Here is a 20,948-nt window from a genome sequence, read left to right as displayed (position 1 = left end):
TATGAATTTATTAATTGAATGAATTTGTATATTAGGTGTTAATTTTTTTTTTTTTTTTTTTGTACAAAAGTGATGTTTCTACTCTTAAGTTAACTGATTTGGCTAATTAGGATTGCGTAATCGCCTTCATTTTGTGTATTAAAGTGTTCAGTTATTATCGTGCTAGGCTGACTGATGAGGTGAGTTTTCTTTGTATTCTTGTAGTTTTTCCACAATTTCATTGTTTTCCCAGTTATTGGTTCAGTTATTATTAACTTTTAAAAAATAAGCATTTTTGTAGACATTTTATGCATTAACAAACAGCAATTTCATTGTTAATGCAGGTGGAATTGTCGTTATATTCGATCTCAAAAGTAAGGGTTTTGGGGGCAGCAGCCACCACCAAAAATTTTAAAAAATTAACATTTTTGTAGTCAATTGGTGCATTAAGAAACAGCAATTTAATTTTTAACGCATGTGCAATTGTATAGTCATTTATGCGCAAGAAAAATTGCAGTTTGCAAAATTTATATTTCTTGTTTTTTTTAAAAAAAAAAAAATTCCCGTTTTGCTGTTTCTTTTTCTTCATTTTAGCTCTGACATATTGTGATGTCACGTGACATTTCGCCATCCCTGAATAACGCATTTTTGTTTCACCATCCCTGCATTTTTGTTTCTTGATTGATTTTAAAAAAATTGCCTTTTTTCCTTCATTTTCAGCTCTGATGTCACGTGACATCCACCACGTGCAGTCGAGGAGAAGAGGGGAACACAGTGAGTAGGCGGAGTCACTGCTTTCCCCCTCTTCTCCTCACCGCCATTTTGAAGTGTGCACCCTAAACTAAATCTTTATCCAGAATCCATTAAAATTTAAATAAAAATTTTAAGTTTAATAGATGTCTTTCTAATGAAATGGTGTTCAAGATTTTAATTTTGTTCCTAATTAATAATAATTACTTAATGTATAGCATATGACACAACAGTAAAACTAAATGCAATAAACTGTATTGTAAAGTTATTTGCATTTTTCATCTGTATTCTAAATGTACTTTATCAAAATTAAAGCAAACAAACACACACACATTTACTTTTTGTTTTAAACATTGAAAGTAAAAGATATTGACATCCAAATCTTTATTAAATCCAACATGAATGATATATATTCATATCTGGGATTATGTTCATCAAGGATATTTTTTAAAAAAATGAAATAAAAAGATATGCAACTTTTATAACATGTAAGTCAATAAATTATAATAGCAGAACGTTTCGTTGTAAATTTTAGATATGCCTAAAATTGAAACAAAAATCAATAAATCTAGCTAAAAATCACTGTAGCTAATTTGATACTAGCAATCATAATGATATCACTGTCCAGAATGGTGTACCTCGACAAATCTGCAAATCAATCCAAATGTCATAAATCAGGAATTAGATTTATTGGGTTATCAGGTTAAATTCAGATATTCAAAAATTCGAAATTATATTTATCAGGTTAAATTCAAAGAAAAGAGTGAACCCCCACATTTTACCTTGCAGCCATTCAGTGGATCATAACCCCATGATGTTTCTGAACAGCGTTCACAGAGTTCTCCAATTGTGTTTGGTGGACAAACACAGTTTCCAGAAATTGGATCACAAATACGACCTTTAGTTCTGCATGGTTCACATTCTAACAAAAATAGAAATAACGAAAAGTAAACAAGGTCATGATCATATTTCAAACAAATTGCTTGTTCATAAAGTTTCAACTAATTAAAACAGCAGGACCTCTATCCCAGTTTTATAAGAGTCTAACCTTGGTTTGCTCATCAGTGTCATTGATCAATGCCTTCTATGTAAATAAAAACATGATTAATAAATATAAGCCACTCAAAAAGCATGCACTACTTTATCCATAATGGGCTGTCACCATGTCACCCATGTTTTAGTTCAGTTGCTCTACCTTCAGAGGGTAAGCCAACAGCCACCAGTTATGGCAAAATATTGACAATGAAATATGCAATATGAGAGATAGTGACTAAACTGCAAAAAACTTCTGAAATTTAATCACCAACCTCTCATGCTGCAATTATTTCTGTTTTTATTTTGTAAGTTCTATTACTTCTCATCAGAAACAGCCAAAACAACTTGCCATTCTTCTTTTAAAAGGAACACTGAAGAGATGGCAAGGCACAAGGATTAATGAAAGACAATATGAGATATACTTTCCTTATAGTATAAATTTTTCCTTAAGTAACCCAACACAAATTGACTTTCATTTTAGAGATCAATGCTCAATCAGAATTTATTTTCTCAATTAAAAATAAGGTGTTGGAATCATAATAGCAGTACAAGGGTACCATTTAAGTAAGCATCTGCATAAATGAAAAGACATTATTATAATATATCTCATATTATAAACCCCTTCACAATAAGTTGATTTACTCTTATACTTGAATAATTTCCATAAGTGCTTTCACCTATAAGGAGAAGCATATTGCTGTTCATTTTCATTTGAGTGCCACTAACCAGATGGTACCATTTTAGAAATTATCTTCTCACCAGTGGACAGCTAAGTGCCCAAAGAGATGACAATGCAGGTTTAACTTGTTTCGACAACATGAGAAATGCCAGAGGATAATATTACTAGTGGCAAAATGATGAAATAAAGCAAATGCATATCGCACATCAACCATTAAAAAAAAATCTTAACCCACTCAGTTTGCCCATCCATTCTAATAATTTGACCAACTCCTCTTTAAATTTATTAAAACTATTCACTTCCAGAAAACCAGGGTGGAAATTTATTCCATCCAGGGCTGCCGAAAGTGGGTAGGCGAGGTAAGTGTCACTTACAGGCAGCAGTTCAGGAGGAGGGTGGCAAAAAAATTTTTGACATATGCAAGTCGGACCTCTGTTTAATGAATTTCTTTATAGAAAAATTTTCTATTTAGCGATTTTTTCAAATTTCCCCTGGGTAATTACATTTATAATAGTTTCAGTAGAACGAAGAAAATTTCCATATAACAATGGATTACGAGAGACTTTACTGGGAACGCATTGTTCGCACTTCTGGCCTTCAGGCAATTGAGTCAATTAGTGCTGCTGCTGCTAAGCACGAATTAAGAGCAAAAGGGATTCCACCTGTCCCACATACCCAGAAGTCATGCTGGTCATCTGATTGGTTTTACACAATCAGATGATCAACAGACTTCTGTCATTTACCAGTATTCAACACAGCAGGCAAATAATTCATTTAAAATAAATATAGCACACGAAATTGCAGACACGTTAAGTTGCTTATCTGGATTTGTGTTCATATTTATATTTTGCAATTATAAAATCTTTTTCTTCAAGTTCTCTGCCCTCAGGCAGGTTCAGGACTCCATTGGCACCATGCTTCTCTGTCTTGTGCTATCTTTTAATTCCTGCATAATTTCCTCTTATCATCCAATCCATCATTCCAATTCTCCTTCTCCCAACAGTTCTCTTCCCACACATCTACCCCTCAATCCCCTTCCTCTACATGCTTTCTCTTCTCAATACGTGTCCTGTCGTTGTAGAAGTTGATAGGTTAAATAAATTTAAGGAGGAACTGGACAGGCATTTGGAGGGAATGGTGTGATTTTTTTTTTTTTTTTTTGGCTGATGCTGCATAAGCTCCTACACTTGCTTTCTTGCATCATGTGCCACTACTACTACTACTACTATAGTTATATTATCTCCTTCTTAATTCTTTATTAAGGTTCTCTCTTCTACTTTCCTGAAAATCTCATTACTCACTCTGTCCACCCATTTCACCCTTTCCATTCTCCTCTACACCCATCTTTCCCAGTGTCCATGTTTCAGAGCCATATAGTACATATTAATGTTTTCATCATTTGCTTTCTTAATTCTTCTTGTAATTTCTTCTCAATAGTTCTTTACTATTACTAAATGCCTCTTTTCCCATTGCAATTCTTGTTTTTATTTCTTCCAGGCTTTTTCATTTTCTGTCATTGCTTCCCAAGTGCCTGTATCTGTCGACCTGTTCCAATATTATTCCATCTAATGTTAAGTTGATTTTTCTTCCTGGCCTCTTTGAAATTAACATTACCTTCATTTTATTGCTGTTAATCTTCATAGTTTACTGCTTTATTGTGTTGTTCAAAATGTCCAAGGAGCCCTGTAATTCTTAATTGTTAGCTGTTTGCTGTTTGGTTTTTAGGAGCATTAGCAACTAAGGCCATATTGCTCCGGGATATGCGGTGGTCATTCCCTGACCCTTCCGCATCCTCCATATTTGGTGGCGACGGGCTCGAACCCCGGTCTAATCAAGAAGCGTGTACTATGCACTGCTGCTCCTTCCCACCTGGCTACGGAGGCGCCTCTTAATTGTTAGCAATAAATATCTAGTCATCTGCAAATCTTATTGTCTTTATCTTCTCCCCTCCTATTTTTACACCTCCTTTCAGCTCTTCTTTGAATTCTTTCATCAGTGTTTCTGCATATGAATCAAATACCATGGGAGACATGGAACATCCATGCCTTACACCCCTAACCAATGAGAAATCATGGAATATTTTCAAGGAAATAGAACAGAGGAAGCATTCCAAAAATTTCTCAATTCGGCTAATAATATGACTACTATAATTGACATTGCCGCTTAGTTTCCAGAAGTAAGCACTGTAAGGAAAAGACTGAAAAGACGTCACTTTGATTACGAAAGTAGAGAGGACGCTATTCAAGATCTGCAACAAAATTTCAAAATTTATTTTTTCTTTCAAATTATAAACACAATTTTCTCATTAACTGAAAGGTTTAGAAATAGGAAAGAACAAGTAGAAATATTTAAAATATTTTATAATATTTCTGAATATAAAAAAAATGATCATACAACCATTTCTTAAATCTTTGCAAAGATTTACATATTAAATTAAGTGATATTGATTGTAATGAGTCTGATATTGATGGTTTAACAGTACTGAAGAAATTAAGAGTACTTCAAAGTAAGATTAAAGACATTACTCCATCTGAAGTGTTACAATATATTTTTAAAAACAATATTAAAGATACTTTTCCAAATGTAGCAGTTGCATTAAGAATTTATGCAAATGAGGGAAACAAATGGGTGCTCTTACCAAGAAAGTCTTAAGTTCTGCAAATTTCAGCATCTAGAGACTAGACACCTGTGCGGTGATCTGATTGAGGCGTATAAGGCTTTGAATGGGTTGAGCCATCGCCACTGTAACAATATTATTACAGTGGAGATGGCTGAGCCCAATGCTGATAAGATTCTTCCTCTTGCCCAGATTATGAACTTGAGGGTGCATAGATTCAAATTGAGGAAAGACAGTTGTAGAATAGATGTTCGGAAATTTGCATTTAGGTAGATGAATGCTGGAACAAACTCCCATCTGTTGTTGTGGAAGTTGATAGCTTAAATAAATTCAAGGAAGAACTTGACAAACTTTTTTGGAGTGGATGGCGAGGTGAATGGGAAATTGACAGAAGATACCTGATGCTGCTTATATAAGCTTGCTTTCTTGCCTCATATGCCACTACTCATGCTAATGCCAATTTTTCTGACTTTACCAGTTTCAGTTGCCTTAGGTAAACAGAGTTTTTCAAAATTAAAATTAATCAAAAATTATTTACGATCGACAATGTCTCAACAATGACTCTCTAATTAGGCAATAATTTCAATAGAAAATGATCATTTGGAACAAATAAATATAAATGAAATAATTAATAAATTTGCATCTCTTAAAGCAAGGAAACATAAATTTGTATAATTTTTTTAAAATTATAATTTTCCTTTTATTTTATTATTGTGACAGAATACGATTACTGTGATTTAGAATTTAAAGTTTATTTCCAGAATTTCAGAATGATTTTGTTATTTTTGTTTGTTGTTTCATTATATTATATATGTGAGATATGTTAGTAAATTAATAAGAGGAGTTTACCTCAATATAGTACGTGGAACACTACTTTGGACGTGGTCTACTTTGGACTCAGAAATACAAATATTAACTAGCAGATTCGTGAACAGGGGTTATCCCATTAACACAATAAATCGAATTAGGGTACAAGCTAAGGATAGGATACAAAATACTGCACCAATCAACAATAGTAATATCAAAAAATACTTTATTTCTGTCCCATACGTTGAACAGTGGCACAAACAGCTTAACAGATTCTTTAAAGATACCGAATTTAAAATTATAGCTAGGCCTATACGGAAGTTACACACTATACTGAACAATCGCTCGGTTCTTTCCGCGTTCACAACACAAATTAATGATCTAGTATACAACATTTCTTGCGGTGATTGCGACTCGTCTTATCAGGGTTCGACGCGGTTTTCTCTTAATATTCGTGTAAATCAACACGAAGCCTCAGTTCGTGCTTCTCGTTCAGCAGCGTCAGAATTAGCCTTTCATGCCATTAACGAAAAACATACTTTTTTATTTAACGAGGCCAAAATACTTAACGTTCAACGTAATTATACGCGACTATTAATTGCAGAAACCATTGAAATTAAATTACACGAGAATTCTGTTAATGTTCGGCGGCCATATTTGATCTCCGATGCGTGGACCTTTACGCGCATGCGCGAAGACACATAATCACTATTTAAGTTGCAGGCTTAGCCTGATTCGGTGATTTTCATTCCTGTGATCACGACAGTCGGTCGAAAAGCATTGTCAGCTTCAGGAAGGAAGATCGTTTTGAATATTGTCGTTATTCTTTTAATTGCGTTAATTTGAATTTTAATTGTTTTGAATTGATTTTGAATTGTGTTAAATTGATTATTTAATTATTTATATTTTACTTTATTTATATTTTACTTTAATGGACCGGTAAGTTGCCGATTTTTTCGTTTTTTCCGTTTTAATTTCTGGAGGGTATCATACGGAAGTGTTCCACGTACTATATTGAGGAAAACTCCTCTTATTAATTTACTAATATTATTATCAACGTAGAACATATTGAGTATTACAGCTCTGATTCATACTATCTAATGTGAGATATGTTGTAATTATTTTCTTTTTCAATAAATTAATAATAATTATTTACACCTTATTTTATTTTTTAATCCAAATATTTTGAGGCGGCACATAGGGTCGCAGTGGCCCCGATTCCAACAATCATTACGTTCTGCTAAGAGAATTAAAGTCCATAAGAATTTAGGAATGTATAGACATATTGTACTGTAGTCAATAGCATTGTATAAGTGTGCAGCAATATAAATAAAATCAAACAAATAATAATGTTTTTTTAATGAAAACCATAAACATTAAAGATAAACAGAAGCTATATTACTTAGAACCATATATATTTGAAGGCTGAGAGGACAGAAGATACCTGCTGACATTAGACTTGAATTTTTGTAGATTGCAATTTTCAGAAAACATGTGAAGGAAAGTTGTTCTAGAAAACAGAAATGGAAGGAATAAACGAAGAAGAGAAAAAGTTGGTTCTGTGAGTTCAGAGTTGGACAGCAAAAGGATGTTGACTGGTTGCAGCATATGTTCATACTGTTTGGAAGAGAGAGAAAGGGGAAATTACAAAACCAATTCAGACGAACGGTGCCCAAGGAAATATCTATAGAAAAGACATGCAGTAGAAACAGAATGTCTATGAGACTAAGAGTGGAGAGACTTTATAAGAGATGGGTCATTAATTAACCTGACTGCCTTCTTTTGAATGGAGTTAAGAAGCATGGAACAGGTTTTGGGGCACCACTCCAGATGTGGGGAAAACATTCCATGCGATGAAGCAGATTTGAAATTTGTACAAAGCAAGTAATTGTTCAGAAGAAAAATAATGCCAAGAGCAAAAAAAAAAATCCAGTTTTTTGATGCAGAGGAAATATATCTGTGATGTGCTTATGCCGAGAGAGAGAGAGAGAGAGAGAGAGAGAGAGAGAGAGAGATTAAAATTCAGGGTAATTCCTAATAGAGATATGTGATCTGAGTGTAATCAAAGATGAGCACAGGAGCAGTAGACTCCTGTAGACACTTTTAGAAGGGGTGAAGTTAATTAAGTTTCCTTCACCTCACTGGGGAATTACTTGGAGATCAGTACTTAAAGCAATTGCTAGTGGAATTGCTCAGAGAAGTTGAGACTGTAGTGCAAGGTTTCTTAAACTGTAAAGTGGAATTAGTATGCAATCATCAACAAACTATGGATAGGATTTCGAGTCAAAAGAAAGGTATTAACATACAAGAGAAAGAGTGGGAAAAAGAACTGAACCTTGGAACACCAGCATGCATTAGTGGAGAAGTTAGAAGACAGGCTATCTACCAACCCCCACAGTGAGCAGTCAGAGAGAAAACCAGATATTCAATTGCAAAAAACAATAGGCAGGCCATGTGATGGAAACTTGGTTAGAACTTTATGCTAAACAGGATCAGAAGCCTTAAAAATGTCAAGTGAAACTGCTGGATTTTCACAAAAATTTTAATTTAATTTGTCAAAGATGATAGTCAATACATCACTAGTGGATCGACACTGACAGAATCCATATTGGTGATCATTAATCACACGGAAGGTTTCAAAATTAATAAAAAGTTGGAAGACGATCATTACTCACTTCTTCGATGAGACTGGATTTTTGCCAGTATCACTGAAGATACCCTAAGGGTTTGGAAGGGGGTAATTTAGATCCTCGTTTATCTGATGATATGGGTTAAAATATTGCTTGCACTCACCTCCAGAAATCTTTTTTGCTACATCAACCAATGTTGATAAGATGCTCTGAGGTTAGCAATGTTTCAAATGAGGGGGAAGACAAAGCCTGGGATACAAAACTAAATAACTTCAACGGAGGTGTCAGTGTAGTAAACTATATAAGATTAATTAGGCTTAACTGTGTCTACAGTAATGACAGGACTGCTGTCAATAAAATGGTCGAATTTGAACTCCTGATTAGGACAACTAATGCTGATATAATAGGGATAACAGAAATGTGATGCCACCTTGCCAACTGGGGATGAGTTCCACTACAGTATATATATAATGTATTTAAGAAAGACAGGAAAGATAGAAGGGGTGGACTGGTCTCAAAAGCAGCACAAAAAAGACTTTTACTCAGTCTGAAGTTATGTCTGCCAGCATAGAATTTGTGTGGTGCGAGTTGGTTGGAAGCAAAGTATAATGAAAGTGGGAGTAATTTAGAGACTGGAAGATTGTGAAGAGTATAACGATAGTCTCTCCATGCAGATGGAATGGGCAAGCAAGTGTAAATGTCTTTTTATGGGCAACTTTAATCTGTCCCCCCCCTCAGATTAATTGGAATAGGTGGGAAGGAAACTCAATATAAATAAATTAGATCATTATTATTTGTATTAGTATATTAGGGAAAGTACTACAGGTTAGAATATTCTTCGCCTCATTACTACTAATGAATCAGATGACTACACAATGCTTAAAGTACAAGAAAAATTATCAGGAAGTGATCATGCAATCGTCAGTTGGAAGATGAAAAACAGATGTTGCTGTAGTTAAAGGTAAATGGGCACAGGCCTTAACTTCAGAAGAGGGGACTTTGACAGTTTAAGAGACTATATGGCACCTATGAATTGGATGGACTGCCAAGGGAGGGTGAATACATTTCAATTATGGAATACTTTTAAAGCAAAAATCACAGAAGCCATGAATTGCTTCATGCCATTAAGAAAATATTGCAGGAGGAGGAGGATGCCAAAATGGATGGATGAATACAGAGCTGGCTGGTTAAATAAAGCAGAAAAAGATAGCATGGAATAGTTACAGAGAAATAAAAAGTACAGAAACCTACAACGGGTACAAGTTGATTTGTAATAATATCACAAATAAGGTTAGGAAGGCCAAGGCTGCAATATGAGAAAGCATTGGCTAAGAGAATAAAGAATGGGGACAAGGAATTTTTCATGTATGTGAATACAATGTTGTTGTTGTTATTTGAATTTTAGGAGCATTAGCACCTAAGGCCATATTGCTCCGGGGATATGCGGTGGTCATTCCCTGACCTTTCCGCATCCTCCGTATTTGGTGGGCACGGGCTTGAACCCCGGTCTAATCAAGAAGCATGTGCTACGCACTGCTGCTCCTGCCCACCTGGCTACGGAGGCACCCGTAAATACAATGAGGAATAAAGCAAATCAGATTGGACCCTTAAGCACTCGATAGGGAAAAGTCTTAGATTATCTAGTTGACGTTGCAGATGAACTGAATAGTTACTTTGCATTGATCTTTACTGATGAAAGACCTTTCATGCTGAGAAGAAGCTGTGTGAGTGAGACTGAGTCATATGAAATTAGTGATTTTGTAATTACAGATGACTGTTTATTAGAAAATCTTTTGAGCATAAAGACAAGTTGTTGTTGTTATTTGGTTTTTAGGAGCATTAGCAACTAGGGCCATAGTACCACACAGTTGGTACTTTTCTCTCGGGTTACTTCTACCCATATGCAGTACTTTGCATTTGTCAAGGTTCCAATTGCCACTTCTTAGCCCATCTGCCCAAATTATAAAGATCCTGTTGCAGTAGCACACTGCCATTACTATCATTAGCAACCCTGCCAACCTTTGTATCATCTGCCACAGAGTTGGTACGTCACTCTGGGGTTACTGCTTCCCATATGTAGTACTTTACATTTGTCAATGTTAAACTTCATTTGCCACCTCGAAGCCCATCTGCTCAACCTTTCCAAATCCTGTTGCAGCAGCATAGTGTCAGTAGTGTCCTTGACAACCCTGCCAACCTTCGTATCGTCTGCAAACTTGGACTTTAAGCTTGGACATATATGATATCAAAGTTATTCCCTACATCCAGATCCTTTGTGACCACATCATAGTATCCAATCAAATTGGTCAGGCAAGACTTTCTCTTAACAAAACCATACTGTGTCCGAGCTATAACTGAAGTCTTGTACAGATGATCCTGCAGTGCTTCTTTAAACAGTGCCTCCATTAATTTCCTGGAACAGAAGTTAAACTAACAGGTCTATAATTACTTGTGTCGCCCTTTGATCCTCCTTTCTGAATTGGGGTCACATTTGCACATCTCCAGTCCATGGGTACCTACCCTGAGTCCAAAGCTCTCATAATTATGGCTAAGGGTTTGCTTACTTCCTTTGCTGCCTCCTTTAATATAACTGGATAGATCCCATCCACCCCAGGTGCCTTTTTTTATGTTTATCCTGAACAATTTCTCCTCCACTTTCCTCTCAGTTATTACAAAATCATCTAGCTCACTGCCAGAGTTTAATTGTTATTTGTTATGTTATTTGGTTTTTAGGAGCATTAGCAACTAAGGCCATATTGCTCCGGGATATGCGGTGGTCATTCCTTGACCTTTCCGCATACTCCGTATTTGGTGGTGACGGGCTCGAACCCCGGTCTAATCAAGAAGCATGTGCTACGCACTGCTGCTCCTTCCCACCTGGCTACGGAGGCGCCTCACCCAGAGTTTAATTAACCTCTGGCATTCCTCTCCCTGAATAACTCCTCATGGGTGAATGTAGATGCAAAATACTCATTTAGTTTGTTAGCCACCTGAGCAGGATCATCAACTGTTGAACCATCAATATCCATTGGACCAATCTGATTCATCCCTTTCCTTCTAGAGTTCACATAGCTAAAGAACTCTTTGTTGTTTTTCTTTGCATCCTTTGCCAAAGATTTCTCATAATCTGCCTTTGCCTGCCTACTCGCCTTTGTGACTTGGTTACAGACCAGCTTATATCTATCATAGGCTTCCATGTCACCCATTAATTTATATGTATCCCATGCACTTTTCTTCTCTGCCACATGTCTCATTAGCTCATTTGACATCCATTTAGGCCTAAACCTTGAACAATATTTCTTAGTTGGTATGTAAAGACTAGTAGCTTCCAAGATAAATTCTTTGAATGCTTCCCATTTTGAATTTGCTGTTGGTAACATCATCAGTTGGTCCCACCGCATAGAATTTAAATACTGTCTCAGACCACCATAGTCGCTTTTACGAAAGCAAAAACCCTTCCCTTTACCCCTGATGGTAGTTACCTCTTTGAGTAAATCTCACTTCAGCACACTGTGATCACTGCCACCTAGTGGTTCCTTTATCTGCAGATTCTTAATGCATGAAGAATCACTATTGATAATCAGATCAAGAGTATTACTCCCTCTAGTTGCCTCCCGAACATGCTGATGTAGGACACAATCATCCAATAAATCCACAAAAGCCTTGATAGTGTGTGAGTGACCAACCCAGAAATTCCAGTCAATATCTGGGAAATTAAAATCCCCCATTATAAGACTCTCTGATTTACTGGCCCACTCTATTTCCCTGTCCAGTTTCTTATTATACTCATCAGAGTCATTAGGCCTATAACACACACCTACTCTCAATTTTGATCTCCCAATGATTGTCACACCAAACTGACTCGACAGTGCACTGTCCAGTGATGTCGACTGGCTTCACTTCCTTGAAATTTATGTGTTTCTTAACTAATAGCATAACCCCTCCTCCCTTCCTATCCTGTCTATCCTTCCTGTACACATTGTACTCCTCAAATTCCAATTCTGCATTCCTTATATCTGAGTGACACCACGTCTCTGATATCCCAACAATATCTGCCTTTGATGTTTTGAGCAATACCTCAAATTCATCAAATTTATTTACCAAACTCCTAGCATTGGTGTACATTCAAGTATACATGCACCTGTTCCTATTCTTAGCTACCCTAAACCAACCCATGTGTTTACTTGTACCGCAATGACTCCCAGCAGTCTCTGAAATACCCTGCATCTTGTTTTCCAGGCTGCTGCTTATTCCAATAGAAGCAGTGTTTATTTGGATTTTAGTAAAGCATTTGACTCAGTCCATCATGAGAGATTAGTATATAAGCTGGAGCTTGTTGGGATTACTGGAAAGATCTAAGGTTTAACACTTGGGGAATAGCAACCCGAAAATAAATTATACACTTGGTGAGGTTGAATTAAAAACAGCAGAGCTGCGAACCATAAAATTGTCAAGAAAAATTACCTCACTGTTAGGAAAGTGAGACCTGAGAATGTAGATTTTAAAAGAAAGTAACTCAAAGCATTCCGAGTGATTAGTAGGGTTGGAAAAATGATAGAGGAGACAGAAGAATTTGACAGAATAAGATGGAGAGATATTAATCCAGAAAGAGATCAAATAGAGTAGGTTCCACATTACAAAGTCTTTGACAATCACAGTGGACATAAGCAAAAGTACCAACATTGAAGTAAAAGGAATCACAAGGCAAACAGTTAGAGGCAACTGAGATGAATGGTGGTTGAAATAACCAATAACTGAAATGTCAGAAAAAAGTAAGTGGGGCTCAGCAGATTGTAGGTGAAAATGGTCATCACTGTGATTGCAACTGAGACCACATATATTTGTTAAATAAATGAGGAAGTTTTTTGGAGGTTTAAATATTTTTGCAGATAAGTTTGTTCTATTAGTTTGGTTTGGTCATGATGCATTCAGTAGATAAAGTAAAAGGTGGAGGGGGTGTATGAATTAATGAAATTTTTGGATATGGTGTACACATAACAAGGATATAGACCAAACTCCTTGATATAATGTGATCTCGATAATACCTCCCACATACATGCTATTTGGATTCCTTGAGTATATATTCTTGCTGTGTATGGTGTATACATAGAAAGAATATATACCCAACTCCTTCATATAATGTGGCCTTGACAATACCTCCCACATACATGCTATGTGGATTCCTTCTAGTCACTAACTGACAGAGTAGTGGCATTGAGATTTTTCAGTAACTAATAGTTACTGAAATAGGTTTGGTACCAATAGGTTTGGTCGGGTGGACTATGTAGGTCAGCCTACAAATACCTTTTTTAGGGGTGTGCCCTCAAAATGTAAGGATTACTTGATCTCATTGTGATGACCATCACATATGGTCATCACAATATTTCATTGCTTCAAGCCTCCAATAAGAAACATGGTGGTGTCGCACCGGATGATGAGAGTTATCTTCCACCTAGTATTGCCTGGTGACACAGATGGGCAGCATTCCTTTGTGTGATGTGGATGCCACACCTCAACTCTTGGTCACCTCCCAGGTGTGAACTAGGTGCAGTGTTTTATGCCTTGCAACTGGGGGTGCAAGGCATAAAAGTCCCTCCATTAACAGTCCCTCCATTGTGAAGATGCGAGCAGAAAATTTGATTGCTCCAGAACAACAGGACTACAACGAAATTCAGCTCATTTGACTTAAAAATGGGACCTGCATATCAGTTCCATTAACATTCTTGACTCCCAAGAAGCAAGCCCTAGCCTGCCAGAGCTGGAAGAATGTCTGTAAAAAGCCCTGGGGACCACTGAGCTTTAGCATAAAACGCATCATTATAATACATTCATATTTTAAGGTATTTGTTAAGCATAGCTGCCAAATTTTGACTTTTGAAAATCTGGAGATTAAGCATTTGTAGGCAGAGGGTAAACAGGACGTTTTTTTGCTGAATCAGGTAAAAAAAAAAAAAAAAACCAGGTGTTTTTTTTTTTGCAAAAAGTGTGAGTTCTTCCCAAAAAACCAAAAGAGGAAAATACAAGATTTTTCAGAAAAAGCAAGAATTTTTTTTTTTTTTTTTTAAAGTCCATACTTCGCACTGATAGAAATTAAGATTATTTATTATACAGTAAACCCTCGCTATTTGAGGGGGTTACGTTCCTGAGAAATGCCGCGAATACTGAGTTATGGCTCCCATAGTAATAAAGGGGTTCCGTTCCAAAGTATGAAATATATAAGAAAAACTAGTCTAAAATTTTGTCTATGTATGTATTATATGTACCTTCATAATTTTTTTTTTCTTTCCTTTTCTTTTTCCCCTTGTCGGTGCAGGTTGGGCTTCCTTCCCAGCTAGGAGAATCTTTCTTTCAAAATTACAAGCCTTCAGGCTTCAAAATTTTACCTCTTCAAGCTCTCTCGCTTGTTAGATTTTCCAACTAGTGTTTTCCTCTTTCCTATTTCTTTTTTTTCTTGAGAGAGTGTTTTGCTCTCTTTTCTTCTTTCACTTTCTTTTCTCCTACTTTCTCCTCCCTATTCCTTATTTATTATAACTGGGATTCCACTTGTTGGAATCCCACTTAGTGTAATTTAGATAGTTCCTGGAGCGCCTCCACATGGCTAGGGACGGGAGTCGGGATGCAGGTATCTTGCTCCCTGCCGCTAAGACTCCAGGGCCGGCAAACAACAACCATCACAACACACATATATACTTACACACACACACTTGTCGGCTATAAATAACCTACAGATGCTACAGCAGTATATAGGGGTAACCCTGGAGGCTGCAATCAATACAAGAATACCTTGTCCCTTGTCCCCTTGTACCTTCATAATATGACTATGTATATAGACAGCACATAGTGAAATGCAAGCATATGGCATCGAAATGAAAATAAGAAACAATTTAATATTAAATGTAATACTGATTAGAATATTTCAAACAAATCTTTTAAACCAGCGCCTTTGCTAGCTAAAACACTTATCCCACCAGTGCTGTCACCAGTTTCGCTAAAGTGTTGATAAAGGAGTTTTGCCTTTTCACGAATGATGAGTGAACTTAACAGAATTTTTATTTTGAGTTCGGTCTTCTATCCACAGATTTAAAGCTTTTTCCATTTTTTCTAATTTAACATCACGAATTACAGAGAAAATTTTTGAAACAATTAGCGCGTTTTCACAGACACTACGGCGGATTTTTTCTTCCGATTTCTTAATTGATTGTACCATTGACTCGTTGATTTTATAATGTTTTGCCACTGAGGAGACTAACTCAATTTTATTTGCTAATGTCATCACCTTCTTTGATCTTTTCACATTTCCCTTGTTATTCGTAGCCATATTTTTGTACGGGTTAGAAAGAACTTGTCCACATTAAAGTCACTTTCTTCCATTAACACACTCGAAAAAGTCTGTTTTACACTGCAAAACGGTAGATTTATCACTTTTGTAAGCATTTCGATTTATAAATTTATTCAATTTATAAGCATATAAATTAAAAGCAAACGACGAAACCTTCCATGACAAGTGCATAACACATACTGAACAAGGATTAGCGAGAAACATCCACGTTCACGATTTTGTCACCCCTCTCCCCCACTCACTGAGCGCTGTTTCGACCGGGAAAGATAATTTTAGCCACGCCCATGTTTTTTTTATGGCAGAAAATGTTCACGGCGCTTTAAAATTCACATTTTTTTAGGTTTCATTTTATATTAAATCAGCGACAGTGAATATGCGAATAGCGGGGATTTTAGACATCAGCAGATTATGATTGCTTCTTGAAAGAGTGCATCAAAGTTTTGTTTATAATAATGGCATTACCATTCAGACTTGGCTGTCAGAGAATTTCCAGAACTGCACCAGAAAGAGATTTAAATTCAGGTTTTTTTTTTTTTTTGTCTGCTTGAATATTCTCTAACACTCAGCACTGCTATGAAGAATTATTAAAATGTCAAGAATAACTTGCAATAATTTTTTATATATCTTGCTTTTTTGTCAACTCCCCAACCAAGAACCACTGCATCACTTCTTTTTATTTTTTAACAATGTCTGCTAGGTTCTCACATTGAAACTAAAAGAACTGGTCTATACAGCATCCAATTCTTTACCTTAAATGATGATTAAGAGTACTTTATTCCAACTTGCAGCCCAATTGCAAAAATTTTTGATGTTATAATTTTTGGTATCAGACACTGCCTTTACTCCTGTTGTGTCCTGCTCACTGTCAGTATCATCAAAAAAAAAAAATCTTCAATTGTTTCCTTTGATACAAAATGTTTGCAGCAGGGTATTTAAACAGACCACTATCACTTGATGAAATTTCAATGGAAGGATATGTAAATTAATTATTTACAAGCAATACCCTAATGTTTTATAAAGTGATAACTATGAAACTATTCTAAAAAAACAGTTTGTAAACATATCATTAAATTCTTATGTAAGAAAAATCTCCATTTCTGTAAATAAAATACATACACAAAAAAAGCAATCCAAATTAGTGTAGTTTTACTATAAAAAATATGTTGCTGCTTTATGAGATGGCTAATGTGGATGCTTTATGGGAGTCACCCGTTCTAGCTCAAGTTAGGTTGGTATTAGACTCAAGTCAGACACTAAACAAATGGTGATAACATCTTTCCCTTATTTTCAGGCTAAAGGCAAAATACAGTTTACATGACATAAGTTAGAATACTTCATCTATATAATAATTTGCTTATGTCTCTCTACCTGGAACACATTTTTGAACTTGAATAATTCAAAGACTAAGCAAGCTTTTGACCTGATTCCTTTTACAATAGGTTTTATTTAGTAGTAAAATTGAGAGGAAAAAAAAATTCCAAAAAATTTTCTGACTAATTTTCAAATCCTGAAAATTGATTCAACACCCAGTGAAACTAACTTGCCATTTACTTTGAAGAGAAGACAATTTCTTAGCTTTTGTCATCACAACCAAAACTGCATTTTTATCCAAGCCTGTCCCACTCACACATCATCTAGCAGCGAAGGGAAGTAAGTGAAAAGTTTTTGTAATTACTTCAATATTAATCATTACTTCTCTAAAACAGTCTTGGTGAAATATTTGCTATGAGCATTCTAGTTTTATATATAACATGATATTTATGTTGTGATCACAGGAATTTTCATTCCTGTGATCACGACATATGGTTGAAAAGCGTTGTCAGCTTCAGGAAGGAAAATCGTTTTGCAATTTTTTTGTTAAATTCTTTTAATTAATTTTCTTATTTTTAATTGAGTTAAATTGATTTTTAATTATTTCTTACTCTAATGTAAGATTTTCGATTTTTTCATTTTAATTTCTGGAAAGTATCATATGGAAGTGTTCTATGTTCGACTTATTGAGGTAAACTTATTGAGGTAAACTTCTCTTATTATTTTACAAATATAAAGTATCCAGCAGAAATAATAAAACATATGCAAAAAAGGGACCAAAGAATGTGTAGTGATGATATTCTGATTTATTTAACCTCATCTACCTGACACTAAAAGAACTGGTCTATACAGCATCCAATTCTTTACCTTAAATGATGATTAAGAGTAAATGATTTATTAATTAAGTACCACATATTGCTTCATTTCATGCATTACACGGAATTTTATGGGTGATCTAAATCAATCAGAAAATGGTATTCACTAGTATATTCGTGCCGTTTTATTTTTATATTTTTTTCCTTAAAAAAATATAAAAATAAAATCTTTTTTTTTTTTTTTTTTTTTTAGAAAATTAAATCGAGGAAATTAAAATTAACCAACATTAATATCAAGATGGAAAATCACATATTTTAATTTCATTTACCTACTTTTGCATCCTTTTCCAGAAAAGCCATAATATCCTGGTAAGCATTTGTCACATTTTTTTCCACCAACTCCGGGATTACAAGTACAGTGTCCATAGAGTTCATCACACAGAGTTGATATAGATCCTGTTAAATTACATTGGCATTTTTCACATCCTTGGCCTGAAATGAGGTTCCAGTAACCTTGCTAAAATTAACAAAATATGGGAAGTAATAAGGACACTTAAAAAATGAACACAATCTGAAAGAAAATATTTTGCAGTTAGTATTACTATAGTATTAATATTGGCAACTGATGCAAGGAAACAAGTTTATACAGCATTAGCCAAAAAATAATAATAATAATAATAATAACAGGAGACCAAAGAAATGTAGCATATGCAACAAGTAATGACCATCCCGATCATCATGTCAACCACAGGTATGGTGCCAAAGACCCTACATAACAGCCTAGCAGCAATAGGTCTCCCAGCGAACACCTACAAGGAACTCCAGAAAGCTGCAATTCGGAACACCTGTAGGATAGTCAGAGAGTTCCTTGACCAACAGTAACACCAGACATAACAGCAACCACCCTGTGTATTTGGTAGCAATATCCATCACGAGGTAGAACCCTCAATCAGGGAGTAATAATAATAATAATAATAATAGAAATGATCCAACACATCACCACAGGATGCAAGGTGATCACCCAGACTGAATACACCCATAGACATGACCAGGATAATACATCAGAAGCCAGCAAGGAAATACCAGTTGATCGAAGAAAGTGTACCGTACTACAAGTACGAACCCTAGGCAGTACTAGAGGCCCCAACCCACAAGCTGTATTGGGACCATGTCATAATAATGGATAGGCCAATCCTGCACAACAGATGATTGACATAGTGGTACCCAACACTGGCAACCTGTAGAAAACCCATGCGGAAAAATTCACGAAGTACACAAAAATAAGACAGGAGATCAAGGAGATATGGCATATGCAACAAGTAACGACCATCCCAATAATCATGTCAACCACAGGTATGATGCCAAAGACCCTACATAACAGCCCAGCAGCAATAGGTCTCCCAGCGAACACCTACAAGGAACTCCAGAAAGCCACAATCCTGAACACCTCTGGGATAGTCAGAGAGTTCCTCGACCAACAGTAACACCAGACATTACAACCACCCTGTATACTTGGTAGCAGTACCCGTCACGGAGTGGAACTCCCCAGTCAGGGAGAAATAATATAAGGGCAACAATAATAATAATAATAATAATAATAATAATAATAATAATAATACAATACAATACAATACAAATTTATACAATAAACAATAATAATAATAATAAATGCCGCAGTTATGGAGCAAGCCTTCAAGAAGCACCACAACCCATACACGGCCTGCATCAATTACTGCAAGGCCTTCGACTCCGTACCTTACAGCTGGCTAATAGAGACCCTGAAGATCTACAAGGTCAATCCGATAGTGACAAACCTCCTAGGAGCAACAATGACGAAATGGAGTACCACCATTAAAGTCATATCAAGTTTAACGCCTTATTGTTTAACGTCTGATGATGATACAAAGGTTAGTAGGGTGATTAATGAGAGGAAACAGAGTATGCTACCGAACGAGACCTAAAGAAATTAGGCAGATGGAGTAAGAATTGGTAGTTGAGGTTTAACATGTACAGATGCTACTGCGTATGAGCAGCAGCATTTGTTAAACAGATCCAAAAATAGCATATTAATCGGATGGTACTGCACCAAAAAGGTGGATAACGGAAAATACTTATGGATATTCTACAATGCGATATGAACTTCTGTGAGCGGAGGAGACATGCTGCTGGGACAGCTCACGGGGTTTTTGCCAATTATATATCGAAATTTTGTTGGAAAGATCAAAGAGCTTATTAATCTGTTGTATAAGTCAATGGTTAGGCCACATCATGAATATCGAAGTTGTCTTAAAGTCTCATTTTAGGAAGGATGGGAATCTGTTGAAACCGGTTAGCGAAAAGTAACAAGATTGGTTAACAACACAAAATAGTACTCTTATCAAGAAAAGCTTCAGCTCTGTAAATTGCAGCAACTGGAAATTTGACACCTGTCAGGAGGTCAGATTGAAGTGTTTAAGGCCTTAAATGGATCGAGTAAACCGAATACCGATGATTTCTTTACTCTTTCTCGAATAGCACACATAAAACGACATAAATCGAGAAAGAATTGTTGCAAGATAAATGTGTAAAAATTTACTTTCACCATAGTAACTGATTTTTAGTGTAAAATTCCACTTGGTGTTGTGGAAGTGGATAGTCTGAATAAACTTATGGAAGGATTAAAAAAAAGTGTCAAATGTTGGGGCTACACAAGAACCTAACAGTTTACTGGTATGCACATATCGTATTGATAAATTGCGAGTTCTTTGGTTGATTTGCTTGTTTTGGTGGACGAAAAACCCGAGTGTCCCGGATTGGGGGGGGGGAGGAGAACCTTGCGATCTACTCCTGAGACTTTTGTAAGCCTATCAATTTATAAATTGATAGGCTTACAAAAGTGATAAATCTACCGTTTTGCAGTGTAAAACAGACTTTTTCGAGTGTGTTAACGGAAGAAAGTAACTTTATTGTGGACAAGTTCTTTCTAACCCTTACAAAAATATGGCTA

At 35.8% G+C, this 20,948-nt stretch overlaps 1 protein-coding gene across 6 annotated transcripts in view; it reads right to left on the bottom strand.

Annotated features, from left to right (window-relative positions):
* The window catches only part of LOC150087516 (laminin subunit alpha lam-3-like), a 746,420-nt gene that overhangs the window by 384,676 nt on the left and 340,796 nt on the right, over window positions 1-20,948 (bottom strand). For all 6 annotated transcript variants that reach the window (XM_090371226.1, XM_090371225.1, XM_090371229.1 and 3 more), the window contains 2 exons: window positions 18,296-18,479; window positions 1,512-1,651 (listed from right to left, as the gene is read on the bottom strand). In XM_090371226.1, coding sequence (XP_090227352.1) covers window positions 1,512-1,651; window positions 18,296-18,479 — 324 coding nt within the window. The remainder of the gene's footprint in view (window positions 1-1,511; window positions 1,652-18,295; window positions 18,480-20,948) is intronic.

This window comes from Mastigoproctus giganteus, chromosome 4 (genome assembly GCF_048544385.1).
Source record: "Mastigoproctus giganteus isolate SK-2022 chromosome 4, ASM4854438v1, whole genome shotgun sequence".
Lineage (NCBI taxonomy): Eukaryota > Metazoa > Arthropoda > Arachnida > Uropygi > Thelyphonidae > Mastigoproctus > Mastigoproctus giganteus.
This window is presented reverse-complemented; position numbering and strand designations above follow the sequence as displayed.